The sequence below is a fragment of the Crocuta crocuta genome, unplaced genomic scaffold (assembly GCF_008692635.1).
Source record: "Crocuta crocuta isolate KB4526 unplaced genomic scaffold, BGI_CrCroc_1.0 scaffold80, whole genome shotgun sequence".
NCBI lineage: Eukaryota > Metazoa > Chordata > Mammalia > Carnivora > Hyaenidae > Crocuta > Crocuta crocuta.
Window position 1 is genome coordinate 1,784,554 of NW_027527559.1, and position 22,927 is coordinate 1,807,480.

The window sequence follows — 22,927 nt, forward strand, 5'->3', positions numbered from 1 at the left end:
GCCTCTGCCCAGGCAGGGGGGGGGCGGTGACGGGGTGGGCCCGAGAGCAGAGGCGGCAGAAGACAGGTCCCGAAAGACCTGAGCCCGCTTCCCGGTGTCCGGAGGAGTCGCGCGCCCCTGGCAGCCGGACTGGCGGCCGNCACGCCCCTTCCCGGAAGTGCCCCGGCTTCCCGCCTTGCGCGCCGCGCGCCTCGCTTTCCCTCCTGGGCCTGGAAGCGGAGCAGCGGCCAGTGTCGTGAACGCGGAGACGCGGGGGAGACGGCCAGGCCCCCGTCTGGCCGGGGGCGGTTCTAATGGACGCTCCGTGTGGTTCCTCAGGGCACGGGGCTGACCTCGGTGCGCACGGCACTCCGTGCGACGTCGCCTCGGCCTGGGCCCCCCGGGTACCCCTGCTCCCGAGGTGAGGCGGCCTCTGCGGGGACCCGTTAGGGCCAGTTTCGTACTAACTACTGGTCACGGGGGCTCTTCTCCCCTGACGTCTTCGGGAGCCTCACGATTCGTGTCGATTTCACAAAGAGGTAGTGATTTCTGCCGCCCGCCGTCGGGCCAAGCCCTGCGACCTGGCTCTGGGTTCGGGGTGAAGTGCGTACTCATCCTCCGTGTTCTGGAAGTGTCTTCGACTGCGGCTCTGAATTGGCCGATTCAGATTCGGAAGTGGCCCGTCCGTGAGTCTCGCAGTTGTGTCTGTTTGGTAATCACAGTGGGTAGTAACGTGTGTCCGGCAGTTGGACGTAAGTAAGGCTTCAGGGCATGGACTTCGGATGTAGCAAGGTTCAGTTCCCTCCTTGCACACTTCCGGTACGTGCATCGATTCCTTTACATTTTAAAGGCTCTCAGGGTTGCTGCCCGGCTGACTCCTGAAATCACCTGGCATTGACGGGAGGCTTATTTTAAAGCATCAATCATGTTACGATCCTTGGTTAAGGTTTTGTTCCACATTCTGCCCACAACTTCTGGAGATCAGTTCTTCAAGCAGAGATTATACAGATTTGACACTGATCTGTGCAAAGAGGTAATTTGTATGCACGTTTTTGACAGAAGCCTTATGTTTATCTCTCCTTGTTTTGACAGTATTAGCAAAACATTAGACACCGACTTAAGTATCAGTTCTTTGTATGCAATTCAGTAGATTTATTGTGGTTCTTTGAGAAAACTCATATTCCGTGGCCAATTTGTTTTACATGTGAAATGTGGATAGAATAGCAGCCTGGCGGGTAATTGTGTTTCATTTTTTTGGAGTGCTCTCGCCATGTTGAGATGTGTTCTAAAGCATATAGTTGGAGATTTTAATCCTTCTGATTTACCTGTTTTATCATCCTAACCTACAGCCCAAGGTGAAAACTACTTCTTGATACTAAATCCCAAATTGTGTATTTTGTAAGACCTTTTTGTTTACTAGGGACTCAAAGGAGAGCCCTCTTCACTCATCGGTGATATTTTTTCCCTCACAGCCTTAGTTATATGACATGTGTGACAGATGTTCAAATTTCTAAGAGGTTGCCGGGCTCCTGGGTGGCTCAGTTGGTTGAGTATCTGACTTCGGCCCAGGTCATGATCTCCTGGTTCGAGCCCCACGTCAGGCTCTGTGCTGACAGCTCAGAGCCTGGAGCCTGTCTTCAGATTCTTTGTCTCCCTCTCTCTGTGTCCCTCCCTTGCTGGTGCTCTGTCTCTGTCTCTTTCTCTCTCAAAATAAGTAATGAAAAAAACATTTTTCTTAAGTTTTTAAGAGGTTGTCAAAAGCAAAGATGTTGAAGAGATGTTTGAGATCATATGAACACGAGCCAAAGTGCCCCCAGGTTTGTGCACGTTTTTAGTTAGATGATCAATATTTGTGTATTAAAATATGGCTAATATCAGAGATGTAGGTTGTGATAATGTCACTGCAAATTTGACTTTTAGGTGTAACAGGGAAATAGTCTATAAGAATGTCTGCAGCAAATGTGAAAGCTATAGTAGGCACTTTGTCAACCTATAGAATTCCATTGGAGACTTCACGGTGGCTCTAATACTAGCTTGTTGTTGGAAGAGAAATGCTAACCATCTACGTAGGACATCTCCAGGTTATATTTACTTAACCTTTACTCTATGACTACATAATTTGCTTCATGGAAAAGATGGGTGACATTTTTAAAAAAATTTTTAATGTTTATTTACTTTTGAGAGACAGAGCTCAAGTGAGGGAGGGGAAGAGAGAGAGGGAGACACAGAACCTGAAGCAGGCTCCAGGCTCTGAGCTGTCAGCACAGAGCCAGCCCAACATGGGGCTTGAACCCACAAGCTGTGAAATCATGACCTGAACTGAAGTCGGATGCTTAACGAACTAAGCCACCCAGGCACCCCTTTTGCTGACATTTCTTAACAGTGGGTTATCATTATACGATATTAAGACGAGGTGAGGAGAAATTGCGAAGTTTACTAAGAACAGATCAATAGTATACTTTTTTTTTTACAGTGAGAAAGCAAGAACTATTGATAAAAGAATAGTCAATGTCATGTTTTCTTAAATTGTCTTAAGAAATTGTACCGCTTGTCTTAAATGTCGCTCAGTAGGTAGGAGCATTTCTAGAATGATTATATATAGAGTCTGTCTTTGGTGAATTGAGTGAGTTGGAAGAACTTGGCCTTAACTGCAAAAGGAAGATTGAATTTCTTGAGACCAAGAGCTTCCTGAAAAGACAGAATGGCTGACATTCTGTCTGAAATGGACTGGGGTGAAGAAATTTGCAGTTCAGAAAGATGTAAATAAAACACTGCTCAGAGGACATTGTTGTTCATCTTACAGCTATTATTTACTAGAGATTCTTGTTGTTTCCTTATACCTTATTCCAGAAGATATTCAAGGTCATAGTTGCAGTAGATTTTTTATTATATGCAAAGCTATCCAAAGTGGAACATTTCACCCTGGGGAGCCCCCCAAAATGGCTATAGCCACTTTATTAAGTGAGTCACAGCAGTGTTTGGCTCTGGCTGCTAAAATCAAAGGTTTGTGGGTGTGTTTGGTGACTTCAGGCTAGAATTGTTCCCATCGTTTTCATTTTTGACCAACTGGAGGTACATACCAATGGACCTTCAAAAAAATAAAAGCAGTTTTTACATTTTTATGTAGTTACAACCCAGATAGTATCCAGGAAACTTTAACGAAACAACAAAATGCCCTATAAACTTAGTGTGTGTGTACCTACCTAAATTTAACTAAAAATTGGTTGAGGTTCACATATATACACTGTGTTTTGCCTTGGGACTATACAGACAGAAACCAGGATAAAATATTGTTTTACTTTTATTGTGGTAGATGTTAAGGTCAGATATTTCCCTTCCTCGTGGTGCGGAGGGAACCGAGTGTTTTGAGAAATGGACTGAGGAAGTTGGACGGGTAAGAGCCATTCTTTGATAGTGATGTAGAAAGTACATGTTATTATCTTGTCTCACACTGAACAGTAACTCTGAAAGCATTATTCTGTAAGCAGTCCTTTCGTCCAGTCTGCTCACAAAAGCTACATGAACTAATGCAGCTGTCTCTCTGAGGTGTCGGAGTCCAAACATCAGTCTTGAACCCTATCCTGATGGGATCTATTAAGTTAGAACTTGAAAGGAAAATACTAAGAATAGTAGGAAATGAGTTGGGTCCACACCATGGAATAAGAACTCTACTTTGATGGTAGGCTGACTGTTTTAGGAAAACAAACTGAAGACTGCAGCTTTATTTATGTGAGCCTCCGTGTATTCTACTATTAGCATAAAATGCCCCCCCCATGTGGCTCGGTCGGTTAAGCGTCCCACTTCAGCTCAGGTCATGATCTCATGGTTAATGAGTTTGAGTCCCACATCGTACTCTGTGCAGACAGCTCAGAGCCTGGAGCCTGCTTCACATTCCATGTCTCTCTCTCTCAGCCCCTCCCCAGCTTGTGCTCTGTCTCTGTCTCTCTCAAAAATACATAAACATTAAAATGCAATAAAAGTAAAGTAAAAATAAATAAAAATTCCCCCTCTTTAGTAAATGGTTAAAATCTTTTCTATCCTAGTTTGAAACATTCCTCCTTCATTAACAGATTTCTGGTATTTTTGTATTACATTTGTTTATGTTTTTTACTACATTAACTGGGGAAGAATATAAGGCTGTATCAGAGTCCTGGTCGGGACTCTCTGCACTTTGTCTCTGCACTACTCTTATGCCTAGTTTCTCACACCTCCTCCACCGTGCCTGGACCCAGGGTGTGACAAGAGCTTCCCCAACACTGTCCATCTGAGCAGCCCTCCTCACCTGGAATCTTGGAAGGTTCCCTACATACATGTATTCATTAGCTATTTGAACAATAAGCTATGTAACAACTATCCCCAAACTAAGTGGCTTGAGGCAAGAATGACTTACTCTCACTGGGGTCAAATGGAGTTTGACAGACCTAGACTAGGTTTGCACGGTGTTGCCTTCTGCTTTCGGTTGGATCCACATCTGCTCCGTGGGTCTCTCATCTCTGTTCTAACAGGCTGTCCAACGTGTGTGCTTTTCATGGCAATAAAGAAGCACAGGAGGGTTGTATAGAGTCAATGAGAGGACCCCTAAGGTTGAGGCTCAGAACTGGCCCCCAGCGCGTCCTCCTGCGTTCTCCGACAGCTCATATTCCCAGGCTCAGCATCAACAGGGTCGGGAAACCAAGTGGGTGGCTCTAGAGGGACTGCTAGGAAGTCATATGGAAAATGTTTAGGACATTGTAGGAGGGTGAATAAGGGAAACAGTAACCACAGTGTGCACTTAAGAATTGATCCCAATGTCCCTTTCTCTCTCAAAGCAATGCTGTACAAGCAGGCTCTAGAACACTTCTCTGACCAGGCTCGTGATTCAGTAGGTCAGACCAAAGCAAATCGTCCATTTCTAGTTTTCTGTAGACCACTGTAGCTCAAAGGCAATCCGTGGGCCTCCTGTCATTCCCAGAAATCCTTTGTTAGTAGTCCACAGTAAGGTAAGGAGCTTGCGCCAGATGGAGATTAATGTGACCCCAAGTGCCCTCTAGTTTACTAAAATTGCTGATTGTAGCAAGAACTTTTGATGAAGAAAGCTGTATTCTGATCCCCAGCCTGGCCCGAGCTCCTTGTTATGTGGCAGACAGGCACTTTAAGTAGCATTACCCTGGAACTTGTCTAGAAAACTGGATCCCTTAATCCAATATTTCAATTCTTTCACTAATTCTAGATGATGCATAAATCCTCAGAATTGAAGTTAAACCATAATGAATTCAATACGTTTATATTTGTATTAACGGTCTAGTGTATTTGAAACTGTTCCATTAGTCGTATAGATTCACGCAGGGAATAACGTAATATTAGGATAGATCTCAACCTTGACACTTAGGTAGTGGCACAGGAAGAATGGAGTGCAAAATATGACCATATCCTGCCCAGTACTCTTAAAGTATAGTCATTTCCTTAGATTTAAATAGAAAAATATGTTTTCCACTGCCTTTTCAACATACTTCAGATACAAGTTCTCATGTTCCCTGACATGTACAGGGTACCCATCAAATTACAGCGGCTGTAGAATAAAATAATTATTAATACTTACCTGCTTTGGTATCCATATTATCGCATTCTTGTTAGATTGGAACATATTTTCCATTTTTTATTCTCATTTAGGAGCTATCAATAAATTATGTGTAATATCTTGGACACATTGGATGAAATTGTGTCACATTTCATGGGGTTTATATTTTCAGTGTATTCTGTCGACAGTCACAGGCATCTATCTCAAACTTACTAGAAAAAAACTAATGAAATAGCTCCAGGGCCCAACATTTCTAGAAATAGTCAAGGAAAGCCAAACATAAAATATTTAAGTGTATGTCTCTACCTCTACGTTTTATTACATATGTTCCTCCTACTCTTTGAAGCAATAAATCAGGCCAAGGCACTGCCTCACCGTTCTCTGAACTTCTAAAATGGTTGCTGCTCGAATTCATTGTTCATTTATTCCTTTGTGTTCTTTTTCTGCATGTCTGCTTTATTAAGTGACATGTCTCTCATTTTTGCTGTAGATTTTGTAAAGCATTTCCACTTTTACTGGGGGGGAGGAGGGCTTGTAACCCACCCACATGAAAGCCAATCTTATCACTGCTTTGCAGATGAAGAAAATGCTTCCCAGATTCAATGATTTTTCCCAAAGACACACGGCTAGGAAGTAGTACCGAACAGTCCATTCAAACACAGCATTGTTGTGTTTTGTTTTGTTTTGTTTTTTTTAAAGGTCATTCGTATTAGCTCTTTTACAGTAAGAGTAGCAGATAGAACATGCGTGTATGGCCACTTCTCCCCACTCAGTGCTCCGGATTGGTGATAATTACACTGAAGCCCTTTCCCCAGTCATGCGGGGAGTCTCAGAAACATGATTCCCGGTGCACTGCTCCGGGGAAAGCCGTATACGCTTTTGGAGTCAACATTCAGAATTGAATGTGTTTTGATTTTCCATCTCTGTACCTTGCTTTGTTAGGGTTGATGATTATTTTTTGTTTTGTATTTATGCCCCATAGCCTCTGTCATTGTACTTTGTACAAAATAATAAATGCTAAATAAATGTTCATGGTTTATGGTTAAATGGGTGTGAGTCACATGATATGGTAGAATCTGGTTGATTATGAGGAAGAGTTTCTGTTTTATTACCGCAGGCTCCTTTAGTGTTCCTGGGCCGCGTCTTGTGCCAGGCACCGCTCATTGCATTGGAGATTCAGGATGACCCCGTGTGCTGGGGCGCAGGAGGGAGGCAGGGAGGGCCGTGTGGAGCAGACAGGCGTGCGAGGGCCAGGGCCCAGTGACGCGGTACCGACGCTGCTGTGTCTCACTCCTTAGAAATGGGAGCCCCCCCAGGCCCAGAGAACGGGGTGTCATATGGGTTGGGCAGACCCCCGGTCCCACAGGAGGTATTATAGGGCCCAGAAGCAGCCAGTAGGGGCCCAGGTCGGCGGGGGGAGGGGAGGGGGCTCTGTGAATCCTGCCTTCAAAACTGCAGATGAGGGGCGCCTGGGTGGCACAGTTGGTTGGGCGTCCGACTTTGGCTCAGGTCATGATCTCGCGGTTCATGGGTTTGGGCCCCGCGTCGGGCTCTGTGCTGACATCTCAGAGCCTGGAGCCTGCTTCCGATTCTGGGTTTCCCTCTCTCTCTGCTCCTCTCATGCTCACACTCTGTCTGTCTCTCAAAAATAAATAAACATTAAAAAAAAAACAACTGCAGATGAACCAACTCCGTCAACAAGTGACCTAACTAGCTGCTTCCTTCTATGAAAATGCATAGAAGTACCTTGCTCTGAGAATATTCTGCACTTCATTCACTTGTTCAGGGTATGTTGAAAGCCCTTTCTTATCTCCCACTGGGTCTTGATACAACAGTGAATGACACCCAGGCTTTATTTTCCAGACGCTTGTAGTCTGGAAAACGGAGGACAGGGAAACAATGAGTGCTTCAGGCAAAGTCAGTGAAGAAACACACGTTAGGTGTTCTGTCACAATGCCTGACCCAAGAAATGTGATTTTCCTCCAGTCAATCCCATTTAACCATATATCAGCATAAGGTACTCTCGGTTCTTTTTTAATCAAAAGTCCTGTTTTTAAATTAAAAGTCCTCTGTCTCACAATTATTTACTAGGGGTACCGCGTGGTCACTGTACTTGTTTTCAATCTTTCCAGGGGAACAAGTGACCATGACACACATTTAGGAAAGGGCCTTCTTAGCAAATGCCAAGGATCCTGTCGATAACGCTTGTAACAAATATTGTTCCCTTCCTTCCTGGAAGGCTCTCCTGGGGGTAGCCAGATAGGCTTCAGCTCTTCCTCTCCAAAATTAGCATCCTGGTCTATGCCGCAAGATGAAGGCGCAGGCGGTGTCTGCTGAGTCAGGCTCTTACAGAGGCCGTGTCAGGAACCCACAGAAAATCCCACATGTGAGACAATGTGTCAGGACTTCTACACTTTATTATTGAGCACTTCTGTGTTTCAGCATTTGGGGTGCATGGAGATTGCTAATTGAAAGGACTGCCTTTGTGGTCTTGGAGGCAGTTGAGGGGGGCTGTGCAGTTGGGTTCCTGCATTGGTGAAGACGGTGTTGGGTGCCAGACTGGAACCTGGGCCCGGAGGAAACGGGAATTGAGACCTGTGATTTGACTATAGTGGCCAGGAGTAGAGGCCATATTCCTATTCTAGTCTATTCTATTCTATTCTTTCTATTCTCTATTCTTTTCTATTCTAAAGTTTGTTTATTTGAGAGAGCGAGTGAGCAGGAGGAGGGGCAGCGAGAGGGAGGGAGAGGGACAGACATCCAAGCAGGCTCTGCTCTGTCTTCAGAGCCCAACGTAGGACTCTTTCCCATGAACCCTGAGATCATGACCTGAGCCAAAATCAAGAGTCAGATGCTTAACCTACTGAGCCACCCAGGTGCCCAAAGGTTTCTCTTTTCTTAAAAAGAGACTCCTGTGAGAAAAGGCCTATCTTGGCCTCTGCACCCACCCTGTGGGGAGATGGCTGGAGCTTCTGGAGCCTTCTGTCAGATTCTGAGAACAGCCCGCAGTCCCAGACAAGCAGAGCAGACAGGTGGGAGCCCATGGCGACATCTCAAAGCCTTGAGTTGACCAACCTTCTACCTCCAGGCTTCCCATTCGAGATGACACATTTTCGTTACTGTCATTTGTTTGTTCATCTGGTACCTGCAGCCTCCATTAGCTTATGGGATCTGTGAATTGATTATGACATGCTGTGCTGTGCAGAATTCCAGAAGGAGTCCATCAGCAAATATTTCTGGAGAGCTTACTCTTCTTCAAAAATTGATAGATTGAGAGAGAATGTGTTTCTGTGGAGACTGGGGACTGTGGCACACAGACAGGCAGCTAGGATTCAGTGTAGTTTCCACATGACTCTGTATATGTGTGAAAGGATTGTCTCTGGGTCCCTGTGTGTAACCAAAAGTGAAATTAGAAGTAGAGACTATGAGAACAGCTACATTAGACAACCATGCAAAACTCACACAACACCGCGATTTGGTGAAACATGACATTCTGGAAAGTGTAATGCATATTAATGCTCTGATACTTTTTCATTTACTCAGACGTCTCACTTCCTAAAACTCTGTTTTGCTCTGTGGCTATAAATATCTCTAGGTCTATCGTAGGGAACATATACTAGTTAGAAGACTCCATTTTTGCATGTACTTTTTTATTTAAGGACAGTGTTAACTATAGCATTTTCCTTTGTGCACAGGTGCTTTAAAATACTTTTTTTATATTCCAGATGCAAAGGCAATGCTGCCTTTTATTTTTATTTTGAAGTACCAGGAGCTGGCCTATAGTTCTTCTTGCCACTGAAACAGGTCATTTTCTAAGATTAACTTTGAAAAAAATGTCCCTCCCTTCACACCTGAGACCCCTTGAGAATAAACAAAACGTGCAGTAGCCTGTGAACCGGAAAAACAAACCGGACTGTTTTCTGTCACCGGCTGCTCCCAGCACATCTCTGTAGCAGTCTCACAAAGGAGTAGTCACAAAGGATTAGCCGGTGTAAGAGTTAGAATTTTATTGAGTGTGTTTCAGAATAAAATCTAGTAAAGTGTAAGAGCAATTGTTGATGGTTTATGAATGAAATAATATCATAATAGGAGTTCAGAGCAACAGATGCAGTGGCGCTGTCCTTGAAGGCTTAAGATGGTAGCAGTGGAAAATTGTACATTTTCTCGCCCTTTGCAAAAACCACTATAACAGAAGAACCTAGTGCTTACGCGTTCTCCCGTGCGGCATTCTGCTTAGAGTGAAACATTGACCTGGCACACAGTCCGAGGGTAACTCCTGACTCCTCCCAGGTGCTCCCTGAGAGCTGAGTAAATGCTTGAAGCCTGATGGGCTGTTCTGGGTCTTGCCCCAGATAATAACTTCAGATTCTTTTCTGCTAGTGTGTAAGAAACTATCTGATTATTTTTAACATATGCACTCGCAGGGAAGCCAGATGGTTGCTGGTTTATTATTAGTTATTTTTTCTATGTAGCCTTCCAGTTTTCTACCATAAACCACAGTGGGCTCTGAAGATGCCGATGTGAGTTCACAAACTGATTCCTTTTAACAGTGTGTACACACCATTAGCATCCTCAGTACTCATTAAATGCACGTATGAATTGTCCTTTATTAGAGCCCGGACCTTTTCTTCTATCACATCTGAAAAAATGATTCTAGACGGCCACAGGTGTGGTCTAACAAGAAAGCGAGCTTGCCTTATATTGACATATATTTCATACGCCAAGGGGATATTGGAAGTGTCTTAATAATCTCTGATGGACAGTGTGTATTAGAGTATTTACAAGTTTCTAGTTTGACTCTTTCTCTCTTCCTCCCTCTCTCCATCTCTCCCTTTCTCTCTCTCCCCCCCCTCTGCATATATNTTGTTTAACTTATTTTCCCTTTCACAGATAATATTATTGGCTATTAAAGTTTTGCTTTAAAATGGTGGTTTACAGAGAGTAAGCAGGGTAACAGGGTACCCCTGCTTGAGGTGGAAAACAGTCTCTTCTGCAGTATCATCTGTCGACTCCTGTAATTCGTGTGTTTGTTCATTTATTTACTCTTGTCACAAACACTGAAGCAACACCTGCTCGATCATAGGGACGGTGCGTGGTGCTGAGGACCGTCCGAAGCATGGTGGTGTGCGGCGGCCAGCGGCGGAGCACTGGACGTGCCCGGCATGGGGATGAGCGCGGAACAAAATCCAGGGAATGTTAACACGTGTGTTTGTTTCTTTCCTCTCCATCGGCTTAACTCGTCACAGAAATCCGATGTCCGCTATGTAAAGAGTTGGGTATTACAATTAAGATAAGTCCTGGAGTCAGTCAACAATGTAGAACAGAACTGTCTGTGTTCTGTCGAAGCAAGGCAGTCCTGGTTGTGAGTATGTGATAGTAACGAGGACCAGGAAGGCCCTTTGAGCTCTAAATAGACCAGTAAACATTCAGCACTTTTTGTCGAACCTCGGGCATGTTTAGTAAATACTAACTCCTTGTGAAAATTACTTTAATTGAATATTTACGATTTTATGAATCTTATTACAAATATTATAATATTCTGAAGGCTGTATAAATAATATGCTACACAAATTTAATTTGCCCAGAAATGTTCTTAACCTAGACAGGAAACCCACCTAATTTTTCTGTGTCACTCCCAAGCAAATATTCACTCAACAAGTATTTGTATGGCACCCACCGTGAAGAATGCTGCTTCCCGGAAATGTATAGTCTTGTCAGACAGGTAGAAGGAAGTCTAAATGTAGAGTATGAGTCAGTGGTGGAATGGAGCAAACCAGGCATGGCAGAAACATGCTTCTGTCCCTGTGTTCCGGCGTCCTTGGCAGATGTTGTTAATCATTCCATTTACCCCCCACTTACCACGGATGCAAGCTCAGGATCCTAAGAGAGATTTGCAGGAAGTCAGCACCATTCAAGTTAACCCACTAAGTGAAACCCATTTGCCATCTCTAACAAGACAAGTTCTAAAGAAGGCCAAGGTCACTTACTCAAATGTATTTTTCTGGTAACCCAGCAAGATTTTTCTTTTTCCGTAGCCATGAAGGATTCATATCGGAACTCCCTGCCACTGCCCATCTCTCCCAACATCTCCCTCACCACCATTGCAATGATTTAGCTTTAAAAAGCAACGGGGTGTTATTCAGTGTGTGGCTAGATTATGCTACTGACTGGGAAATAGACAAGTCAAGCCCTCACTTCACCGTCGGGGAGCAAGAAGACCCCCCTGGTGATCACTTCAGGTATCTGCCCACGTGAAACCCAGCGGGTAATTCTTCACCCCCTAGGTTCCCCTGCGGTGATTGTTAATATTACAATCATGATGCCTCATTAGCTTGGGCCCTGAGTGAGCAAACATGAAGCAGGGCTCCACCAACCCCAAGTGGATGGACATGTAGTATGAGCAAGAAATAAAATTTTGGGGGCACCTGGGTGGCTCAGTGGGTTAAACGTCCGACTTCGGCTCAGGTCATGATCTCATACTTTGTGAGTTCGAGCCCCACATCGGGCTCTGTGCTGACAGCTCAGAGCCTGGAGCCTGCTTCAGATTCTGTGTGTTCCTCTCTGCCCCTCCCGTGCTCACACTTTGTCTCTATCTTTCAAAAATTATTAAAATATTTTTGAAAAGTGAAAAGACATAAATTTTGTTGTGAAAACCAGTGAGACTTAGGCTGGTATGGTCTGACCTCCCCTGACTGTGCAGAGGACGAGGGAAGAGTCCATGGAGAAGGCCCGCCAGATCAGGTAACAGTACTGAAGAGACTTGTCCGTATGAGACAGGACGAGAAACAGGCTTCACTCGCGAGCACCGTCCACTGTGAAGCCCAGCGCTGCTCACGTGGGAGCTTCTGTGGGGAAACACATCTGCTCTGAAGCACCCTAAGCGATTTGTTAATAAAATGGTAATAGCATGAATTGATCCATAAAAGTGTAACCTCTTTTAGTACATTACCCCAGTGAAAGTCCAAGTCGAAGCCTTTTTGAATTGAGTCTCAAAAGTCTTCAAAATTATTTCTCTCCTTCAGTATTGAGACAGAGCGCCAAGATAACGTGACCTTTCTCGTAACCTCTGTGTGTGTGTGTGTGTGTGTGTGTGTGTGTGTGTGTGTTCTTGATTTGCTTAGCTTGGCACTTTTAGGAGTCAAAAGAATGTTTTTAATGTTCATCTGTTTTTGAGAAAGAGACAGAGCGTGAAAGGCGGAGGGACAGAGAGAGAAAGAGACACAGAATCTGAAGCAGACTCCAGGCTCTGAGCTGTCAGCACAGAGCCTGATGTGAGGCTCGAACTCACAAACCATGGGATCATGACCTGATCTGGTCAGACGCTTAACCGACTGAGCCACCCAGGCGCCCCCCAGGCCTCAAAGGAATTTTAAGAAAGATTGAGGAATACTGGGAGTCCATCTGCATTTCCTGTTTAATTAATTGTCGTATCATTCTTTGCTACTGTGAGTGATAGATCTCTAAAGCAAAGGGTTCTCTTGGAAGCTATTGGCTTTGGACAGATAGATGTTTATCACCATCACAGTGCATGAATTATTTGCATTAATATGTCATAGCTTTGACAATTCTTTGACCTATTCTGAGATATATGGTAATTTCTACTGCCTTTAATTTTATTGTGTGAGGTAGGGAGGGAATTTATTGTCTTAAGTCTCAGTGATAAGTAAAAATTTAGCTTTCTACACTTGTATATATCTTCCCAGCTTTAGTCCTGTAAAGTGCGTGATTATTTCTTTACAAGAGAATATGGATGAGCTATCATGTCTCCACTTTTTATTATATTTTTCATTCCTTTCCCCACACTCATTTGTATGCACAAAAACTCTTTAATTTTACTGCTCCATTTTAATGCAAACTTTATAAAAGCATTTGAAGTGACAATTAGATATCCAAATATGCATTATACTTCATCCACAAATGGTGCTGCAAATGAAAATATCTGAGTTTGAAATAAAATGGATAGTTCTCTCTTAAGCATGACTAAACTTACACACACAAAATTCAGTCCCAACCTGCTCTATTTCCTAACAGTTGGACAATCCTAAAAAGTTACCTATTTTGAAATATTAATATGTGAGAGGTGCCTGGGTGGCTCAGTCAATTAAGCATCTGCCTTCGGCTCAGGACATGATCTCATGGTTCACGAGTTCTAGTCCCACATCAGGTGAACTTGAGCCGCACTTCGGGTGAACCCCATTTCTCCCTCTCCCCCACCCCCCGCCCCCGGTCCCTTGCTCAATTGTACCCTCTCCCTCTTGAAAGAGAGAGAGAGGAAGGAAGGAAGGGAGGGACTGTGGAAGGAAGGGAAGGAAGGAAGCAAAGAAAAAGATACATTAATATGTGAAAAAAGTGTTCTGGAACTCAGTGACTTTGGGTATTGAAAAATGACTCAATCTGTAAATAGCACCAAGGCCATGTAGCTTAATAAACACTTAAGCATAATTATAGACATACATAATGTGCTCATGTGTATTACATGGAGGTAATTAATGCATATATCATACATAGACATGGGTGTATACAGAGCACAAATAAGAAAGATCCTTGTATTAAATCCCAGCTTTGATGAATCTTTAGTTAGACGTTACTGGGAAAACGCTTTGTCTTCATCCCATGAATCGAGTTTTTAATCACTGGGCTATTTCAGAATCAGTCTTATGTCCCCAGTGTTTAGATTCTGAGGTGGTTTTGTTGGACTGATTGCTTCCTCCTGAAACTGACGCTGTAAATTAACTTGGGAAGATTCTCACTCTCTGTGAATACTCAGAGCTCCTACTTCAGTCTTCCTAACGATGTAAGATTACGATTTTTCAGACCTTAGATGAAAGGCTAAATCTACTTTTTCCTGGGTCTGACTTTTCCTTTCTATTTTGTCTGTTATCTTTCTGTGTCCCTGAGCTGTGTTGGCAGTGATTAAAGCAAGTACATTTTGTCCTTACGATCGTCTTGTTTTCTAGGTGTCACATTAGGATAAGTGAAAAGCTCTCTGATTCTGTGATTCTTTCCGCCGTGCCGCTCACCAGTGCCCATCCCCACCTGCCACAGTTCCGAGGCATGTTACTCATTTTCCCCCACATCCTTCACGTGTAAGCAACATCACAACAAAAGGCTACACCAGAAGAAAAGAGAATTATTGGGGAATTAATGTGAACTATCCTTTGTTTTAATGTTTATTTTTTAAAAAATTTTTTTAATGTTTATTTTTGAGAGAGAGAAAGAGCATGAGCCAGGGAGGGGCCGGAGAGAGAAAGAGAGAGAGAGAGGGAGACAGAGAATCCGAAGCAGGCTCCAGGCTCTGAACTGTCAGCACAGAGCCCTGATGTGGGGCTCAAACTCATGAACTGTGAGATCATGACCTGAGCCAAAGTCAGACACTTAACGTACTGAGCCACCCAGGCACCCCTTTAATATGAATTATCCTAATGCAATAGAATATAGTACGGCTATTTTAGAGCAGTCTTTAATATCACTGCCTCTAATTTTCTAAATCTAGACCAAAAATAATTTTCATTTGAATATAATTTTATAATCTCTTCTGTAACATACCTATGAAGTAGAAGCTATTTTGAAGGAAACAGTATAATCTCCCTGCCCCTTATTTGCAATTTCACCTTCCCCGATTTCAGTGGCGCTGAGTCATCTGTCATCGGGAAGCAGGTGACCCTCCCTCTGATGTCTAGTGGAAAGGGCAGGAGTCGCCTCATGTGTGTCACAAGCCCCGTCATTCGCCTCGCTGCGTTTCATCACCTCACACCATGGCCAGGAGTACAGAGAGCATGCACCCACATTCATGTAACTTTCATCACAGTATCTTGTTATAATTGTTCTTTCATTGGCATCTGTTGTTAATCTTTCACTGTGTCTAATTTATAGAGTAAGCTTTCTCAGAGGTGTGTGTGTTTAGAGAAAGCATAGTGTACATAGGGTTCAATGCCATCTGTGGTTTCAGGCATCCACGGGGGTCTTGGAATGCGTGGCGTGGCCCGTGGCTCCGAGGGGCTCTTGAAATTGCTCACCGCTGTGTAATGACAGGGCAAAAGCTCGTACGTTAAAAGACGCGGTGAGGTGAGGAATGGTAACTCCCGTGTCGTACTCTGGGCACTGCCGCACTCCTGGTGACCCTTTCTGGCAAATGTGCAGAAAAGAATTCATGGCAATTTCTATTTTTCTATTTTGATCGACTCAAGTTCTTTTTTTTTTTAATGTTTTATTTATTTCTGAGAGAGAGACAGCATGAGCAGGGGAGGGGCAGAGAGAGAGGGAGACACAGAATCTGAAGCAGGCTCCAGGCTCTCTGAGCTGTCAGCACAGAGCCCGACGCGGGGCTCGAACCCACAAACTGTGAGATCATGCCCTGAGCCGAAGCTGGACGCTTAACCGACTGAGCCATCCAAGTGCCCCTTGACTCAAGTTCTTAAGCAACAATTCTGAGCTCAGGGAATTATCAAGTGATTAGTCTCCAGAAACACTCTCCAAATTGTTACACTGAGGAAGTTTGTTTACAAAACATTAACACTTTGGTGTGTGCCAAAAGGAACTGTAATTAAAACACACACACACAACTGGCAGACAACCAACTCCCTCCTCCCCGAATCTTCATAATTAGAAAGGTTTTGTACCACGACTGGAGATCTTAGAAAAATCTCTGCTGGAGAATTCTAAATAAACGGCTGACGTTTAATCAGCTTTGCGCCTGCGTTGCTTGCAGGGTGAGCACAGGTGACTTGTGCGAGAGCTGATGGGGGCGCTGGCGACCCTCGTGCCCACTGGGAACACAGGCCGGGTGTGCTGGAGCCTCCTTGACCCTGGCCCCACCCACAGCCCCAGGGAGAAGTGAGCTCACCGATTGCAAGCTTCGCGCCGTAGGCAACACGGGCGGATTGTGGAAAAAGCTCTCATGCTGACTTTTAGACTAACATTTTTAATGAAGTCTGATTGATACCTTTGGCGCTCCAACCCTGTGCTTTTTAAGTTAGATCGTTTTCCATAAATTATCTCCTAATTAAATTCCATCCCGTGTCCATGTTTTGCATTCTAGGCGGTTTTTCTGTTTTTTCCCGTGCTGTGTTATGAGGCCCCCTCCCCCAGGGAGAATGTGGAGATCAGTGTGGTAATTCCCGTCCCAACACGGAGACAGGGCGCCGGCCTGCGCCCCGGGAGTCTCGCTGAGCCCGCGGTCCGCAGTGCACATCGCTCACCGACTCGGCGCGTGGCCCAGCGGCCCGAGCGCGGCCCCACACGCACGGCTGCTCCTGCTTTTGTTCCAGCCTCCTTCCTTGCCTTGGTCCCTGGTGTTCCGAGCGCGGTGGCACGGATCTTGACGGACGCGGTACCAAATGGGAGGAAGGACCTTGGGGTGGAACTCTCCCCAGAGTGTAGCCCCCACGGTGTCAGGCCCGGTGGCTTCGTCAAATGGAAGTTGTTAGAAATGCGTTTTTCAACTTTTAATGTGTTTTTGTTTTTTGTTTTTTTTTTAATTTCTGAGAGAGAGAGAGAGACAGTGTGAGCAGGGGAGGGTCAGAGAGAGAGGGAGACACAGAATCCGAAGCAGGCTCCAGGCTCTGAGCTGGCAGCACAGAGCCCGACGCGGGGCTCGAACCCAGGAGCTGTGAGATCATGACCTGAGCCGAAGTCCGACACTTAACCAACTGAGCCACCCAGGCGCCCCGCGTTTTTCAACTTTATGTCTGATAAAGCTACCTTTTATTTGTTGTCTTACTTCGAGATGCATTATACGCAGAAACCATCCACCCACGTGTGTAGTTAACAGATATATTTTAAAAAATTTTAAGGTTATTTATTTATTTCGAGAGAGACAGAGAGGGAGAGAGAAACGCAAGCACCGCACTGTCAGCGCAGAGCCCCACAGCAGGCTCAGTCCCAAGAACCATGAGATCATGGCCTGAGCCGAAATGAAGAGCCCGATGCTTAACTGACTGAGCCCCCCACGCACCCCTCAGAAAGATTTTGTGGGTCCACAGGGAGGGCACGATGTGTGAAATGCTGTGGTTTGCTGTGGCGGGAAAGCCACCAGGTGAGACACGGACGGCAGGCTGGACCGAAGTCTCCACTCTGACACACCCGCCTCCGCAGCGAGTCGCTGAAACTTCTCTGTGCTGGTTTCCTTGCCTGCTGCAGTCGCAAAACAAAGTCAAATTTAAAAGAAGAAGCAGAATGAGAGCAGTGATATTTACTGTCCCCATTTTTGTTACATAAACTTATATTTATGGCGGACTGACACAATCGGATGCTTAGAACCAGCATCGCTCCCTCCAAAAACAAGTAGCCTCGCTGGGCTGCGGAGCATCACAGGCGGCACTGGTGGGTGTACACGTCATGCGGCTCTGGTCCGGGCCGGCCCTGAGGCCGTGATCTAGCGCATAATTATGGAACAGTCGTTCTACAAATGAAGTTTGTGATCTGTCCCTTTCAAGTTGGGGCTTTCCTGACTCGACGACCATTCTTGGCTGTTGGTTCGTGGCTGCCGAATAGAGAGTTTGTGACATCAGGCATGGCCTCTGGCTCCTGGACGGGGACGGGGCACACAGGGAGGCCTGTACTGTTGCCCTGAATTGTGTGAGGAGGTACCTTGTTCCATGGAATCGTCGATCAAGCATTTTCATCGTTACTTAGCCACTCAGCCTCTGGCCTCTGCATCTTATGTTGTCCTAGATAATATTACGATCTGAGAAGAATTAGAAGTAGTAGCATTAGTCATGATTTGACTTCTTCTTAAACATTCTGTTATGTGCTGACGGGTCACCACATATTTCCGAAGGGACCAGGAATGACGCCATTCCATGCACTGGAGAAAGCTGGGTACGGGGGTGACACGCGGCGTCAGTGCGTAGGCGGCCGTGGGCCAGACGTGATGAGTTGGAGGAGGGTTGAAGGTCACAGACAGGAAAGTGAGTCTGAGACAGGCCATCGGCTGGGGAGGTCAGGACGAAACCTGAGCTTGGGGTGTGGAGTCACAGCACGAAGTGGAGGAACCAGGAAAGTCCAGAAGCAGCAGTGAAATACTAGACCGAGTGAGAGGGTCAGCAGGGTGAGCGCTTCTCCCACGCGGCGCTGGAGGGGCCGCTGCAGCAAATGCGGCTGCTCTCCACCCAGCTTCTCGGCATCAGCAGGGCTGGGGGCGGGGGTCCCACTCGTGTGCACCGTCTCCTGGGTGACGCTAATGAGTCTGCGGTGGGAGCCCCACTTGGCTGTTCGAGAGAAATCCCAGACGTTGTGACGGGGCCGCAGTGACTTCTCATGAGCTCCCTTGACACTTGGTTGAATGAACTGGTTTTGTTTAAGGGGTTGGGAATGGAATCGACAAATAAAAACACTTGGCTTTTCTTTTTTTCCATTTTAATTGGCTTTAAAAAAAGATCAAATGCATAACTCATAGTTTATGAGGATGTAAACTTCCTTCTGTATGAGAATGTAAAATAACGTATAAACTTGCATGGAAATTAGTCTTTATGAGAACTGATGTATTTCATATTTTTGTAGCTCAGCAGCTCCCACGATGCACTGGTTCAAGGTGTGTGCTCTGAAGATAGACTGCCCGATTCCCCACTAGCTTTGTGCCCTCAGGTTACAAGTTTCTCCAGTGCTGCTTCCTTGGTCAAGAGGGGGTATTTACCAGTATCATGGGGTCGTTGCAAAGAATGAATGAAGTAGTGTACACTTACTGGGGTGCCTGGCACTTAATAATTGCTCCGTCGATGTTTGCTATGCTTGGACACCACAGTGAATGCTTTTGTTCCGAAGGGTGACTTCATATATAGGACTTAGTCATTCAGGGTAAACCCGGGATGTTGGGGTCTGTACCATAACTCATTATAACTCGTCTGCTAAAAATAGCCCTGAGTCAGCACGAAGTTATAATTTAAGTGCAAACAGTATGATTCACAAGTCAGAGCGGATTACAGATAGCAAAGGGTCTAAAACGGCCTTTCCCAAAGTTAAGACTAAGAAAGAACACCTTCTACAGCAGAGTGGTTGAAAGCAACAGGTCGGGGGGCGGAGAGCCTGGGTTTGTGCTCTGACTCCATTCTTTACCAGCTCTGTGACTTTAAATAAATTACTTGACCTCTCTGTGCCGCAGAACCTTCACCTGTGGAATGGTAGTAATAACTGTGTTGGAGAGTTGTTATAAATGCTCACATACACACACTCACACACACACACACACACAGTGTCCTATATGTAAAGAGTTTCTCCCGCAAATGGAACATGCAGAGTGCTTCAACAGTGCCTGGCCCAAAGGAAGCCTAGAAACCGGGTCGCTATCATTCATGTGTGTGTATATGTATATTTTTGGCAGGATTTTGATTTTTAAGGGGAAAATCACGATACTTGAGAAAAACAATTTTTTGCCTTCAGGTTGATATAATTGGAGACAGTGCAATATAGGTCGGTGGTAATTTTCTAATACTGGAAATCAGTTTTGTCGTAACCAAACTGTGTCAGAAGGAAACTCCACCCCCACCACCGCTCTCTTAAAAATATAACGAGCATCTCCTGGGGTGCCTGGGTGGCGCAGTCCATTCAGCGGCCGACTTTAGCTTCACATCTCACGGTTTGTGAGTTCAAGCCCCACATCGGGCTCTGCACTGACGGTGCTGAGCCTGCTCAGGATTCTTCTCTCCCTTTCTCTCTGCTCCTCCCCCACCCACTCATGCCCTCTCAAAAGAAATAAATGAACTTAAAAAATAAAAATATTAATTTAGAGAAATATTAAGCAAATGACAGTAAAGGAAGTACGGCATGAATTGTGAAGGTAAATCTCTACTGACCCAAGTCTTCAAAACAGTGCAAAACATTACATTCAGACTCTGTGCTCAGTAAATGATTGTGGATTGACTGGCCGATGGTTGACATTTCTCTTTCTAGCCACCAGCCCTCAGCCATTTCCTAAGAGCCCGATGACAGTTGAGCAGACAGGTGATTTTCATGGCTATATTTGCAGCATAGGGTTAAGGGAAGGGTCAACTGGGAAGAGCGTTTCCCCGGGGAAGGTGTGTGGCTGGGCTCGCTGGACGGGCTGCAGAGCTGTGCTCTCACATCCTAGGTTCAAGTCACCAGCTCCCGCCAGCTCCCCGTGCCCTTCCTGGTACTGTCCACGTAGCTCTAACTGGGCAAACGCAACACGGTAAACGCTGAATGAGCGGAAGGAGAAAAGCTGCAGTCCCCGCGCGCGCGCCAGAACGTTTGTGAAGGGGAAGACACTTCTGCATCTCGTGGGCTCCATCCGCCTTCCTGCCTCTGGTGTTGGGAGCCTTGCCAGCCACCCTCAGCAGGCCAGCCTTCCGGAGGTTTCCACCAGCAACCTGAGCCACCCTGACCCGGCTTGCTGAATTACAGGCCTCCGAGTGCGCGCTTGCAGGCGAGCGCAAATAGACTGTGGCAGGGGCCCACTCCCAGCAGGCTCTGTGCCACCAGAGTCCAAACTGCAGAGAGCGCTGCACATTGGGACACATGTACAAACCCACCCACCGTGGGCTGCCCTGACGACACAGAGCTCCCAGACTTAGGTCACAGTTCACGGCTTGCAGGCACGGCTCCTACCACTGCCTTCCGACGCCGGCCGCAGATTTTGGGGTGCCATGAGCCCGTACTTCTTACCAACCGGCTACTGATTCAGGGTCCCCCGTAAGCCCATCAGGTTTGGTAATTTGGTAGAACAACTTGCAGAGCTCAGGAAGGCCCTGGAGTTACACTGGCAGTTTTACTACTAAGTTTTGTTATAAAGAGTACATTTCAGGATCAGCCCCACGAAGACACATAGGGTGAGCTCTGGGGGGGGGGGTCCCAAGCGTGAAGCACCCCCTAGCTCGTCCACGCGCTCCACCAGCCGGGAGGTTTACCTCAGCCTCTGTGACCAGATTTTCTACTGGGGTTTCATTCTGCAGGAGGGGCGTGGGGGGGTGCGCTGTGATGGGACCGGACTCCGTGTCCAGTGCTCCTTTCCTCCAGGGAGGTGGTGAGGTCAGACTGATGCCAGGGCCCGAGCCCTCTCCCCGTCACCACGCGGTTGGGTCGGTCTTACTGTACAGCCCCCTCTCTGCCCCAAAACTATTCAGGGGTCCGCAGTGAACTGCCTCAGCAGTGTAAACCCAGATGAGGTCCCCGGGACCCATGAGGAATAACAAAGGCTCTTCTGTCACGTGGTCTTGGAAGGGTCTAAGGGGGTCGGAGTTCCCTCTCAGGAACCTGGGAGAAAGTCCACACAAGTTCAGACACACAGAAAATACAAGACTTGGGCCTGTGAGTCACCAGAAACTAAGGCAAAGAACTAATGACTTTTACAATGGAGAAACCACTGGAAAATGAGTAGTCGTTAAACACCATTCGATCCCTTCATGTTGTTCACTCACTTGTTCGTTTGATCAGTATTTCTGGACTCGGCCTGGGTGCCTTGCTGAAGCGATATTGTCACACCGTCAGGGCAGAGAAGAACAGAGCTGTTGTTTTGGTTTCGGGTTTTTTTAAAAAATATTTTTAAATGTTTTATTTATTTCTGAGAGAGAGAGAGAGAGAGAGACAGCGTGAGCAGGGGAGGGTCAGAGAGAGAGGGAGACACAGAATCTGAAGCAGGTTCCAGGCTCTGAGCTGGCAGTCAGCACAGAGCCTGACACAGGGCTCGAACCCACGAACCGGGAGACCATGACCTGAGCCGCAGCCGGGCACTTAACTGACTGAGCCCCCCAGGCGCCCCATTATTTACTGAGGTTACTATCGATCTAAATGAACCTGAGTTCTCAGGTAACCATTCGTTTTCCTTGTCAAAAACTATGTGAAACAAAGACTCCGAGCACGAACCATGACCGGGCAGGCGCGCTTGCGCGCGGCCGGGGCCAGTGGGGTAGGAGAGTCTGTTATGTGTGGAACGAGGAGGCGGCCGTTTGGCCTCAGGTTGTTAGACGGGATCAAGACGTGTCTTAACGTGTGATGTCTTAAACTGTTCTTTTTTGTTTGTGTGTTTGCTTTCTTGTGATTGGGACAACATACTAATTTCTACAAGTTTGTGACTACTAACAGAGAGCAATCACCTCACAGACTTGTACCGAAGAGACGAGACCATCCAGGTGACGGGAAACGGCCACGTCCAGAGCCCCCGCTTCCCCAACAGCTACCCCCGGAACCTGCTCCTCACGTGGCGCCTGCTCTCCCGGGAGAAGACGAGGATACAGCTGGCCTTCGACAACCAGTTTGGATTAGAGGAAGCGGAAAACGATATCTGCAGGTGAGTGGGGACAAGCGTGGCCCGGGTCACGTCCGGGGGGAACAAGGATGGGTATGAAACCTCACACCAGGCCTCCCTCGGGGGACGCACCCGGACCCGAGCAGACAGAACCCCGCAGGGCACAGGCGGCCTCGGCAGGGAGCCTGGACAAG

The 22,927-nt window shown here is 46.3% G+C and overlaps 1 protein-coding gene across 1 annotated transcript in view; it reads left to right on the forward strand.

Annotated features, from left to right (window-relative positions):
* PDGFD (platelet derived growth factor D) overlaps positions 1 to 22,927 on the forward strand; it is a 100,000-nt gene that overhangs the window by 9,970 nt on the left and 67,103 nt on the right. The window contains exons 2-4 of the mRNA XM_077770008.1: positions 319 to 400; positions 612 to 665; positions 22,571 to 22,775. Coding sequence (XP_077626134.1) covers positions 319 to 400; positions 612 to 665; positions 22,571 to 22,775 — 341 coding nt within the window. The remainder of the gene's footprint in view (positions 1 to 318; positions 401 to 611; positions 666 to 22,570; positions 22,776 to 22,927) is intronic.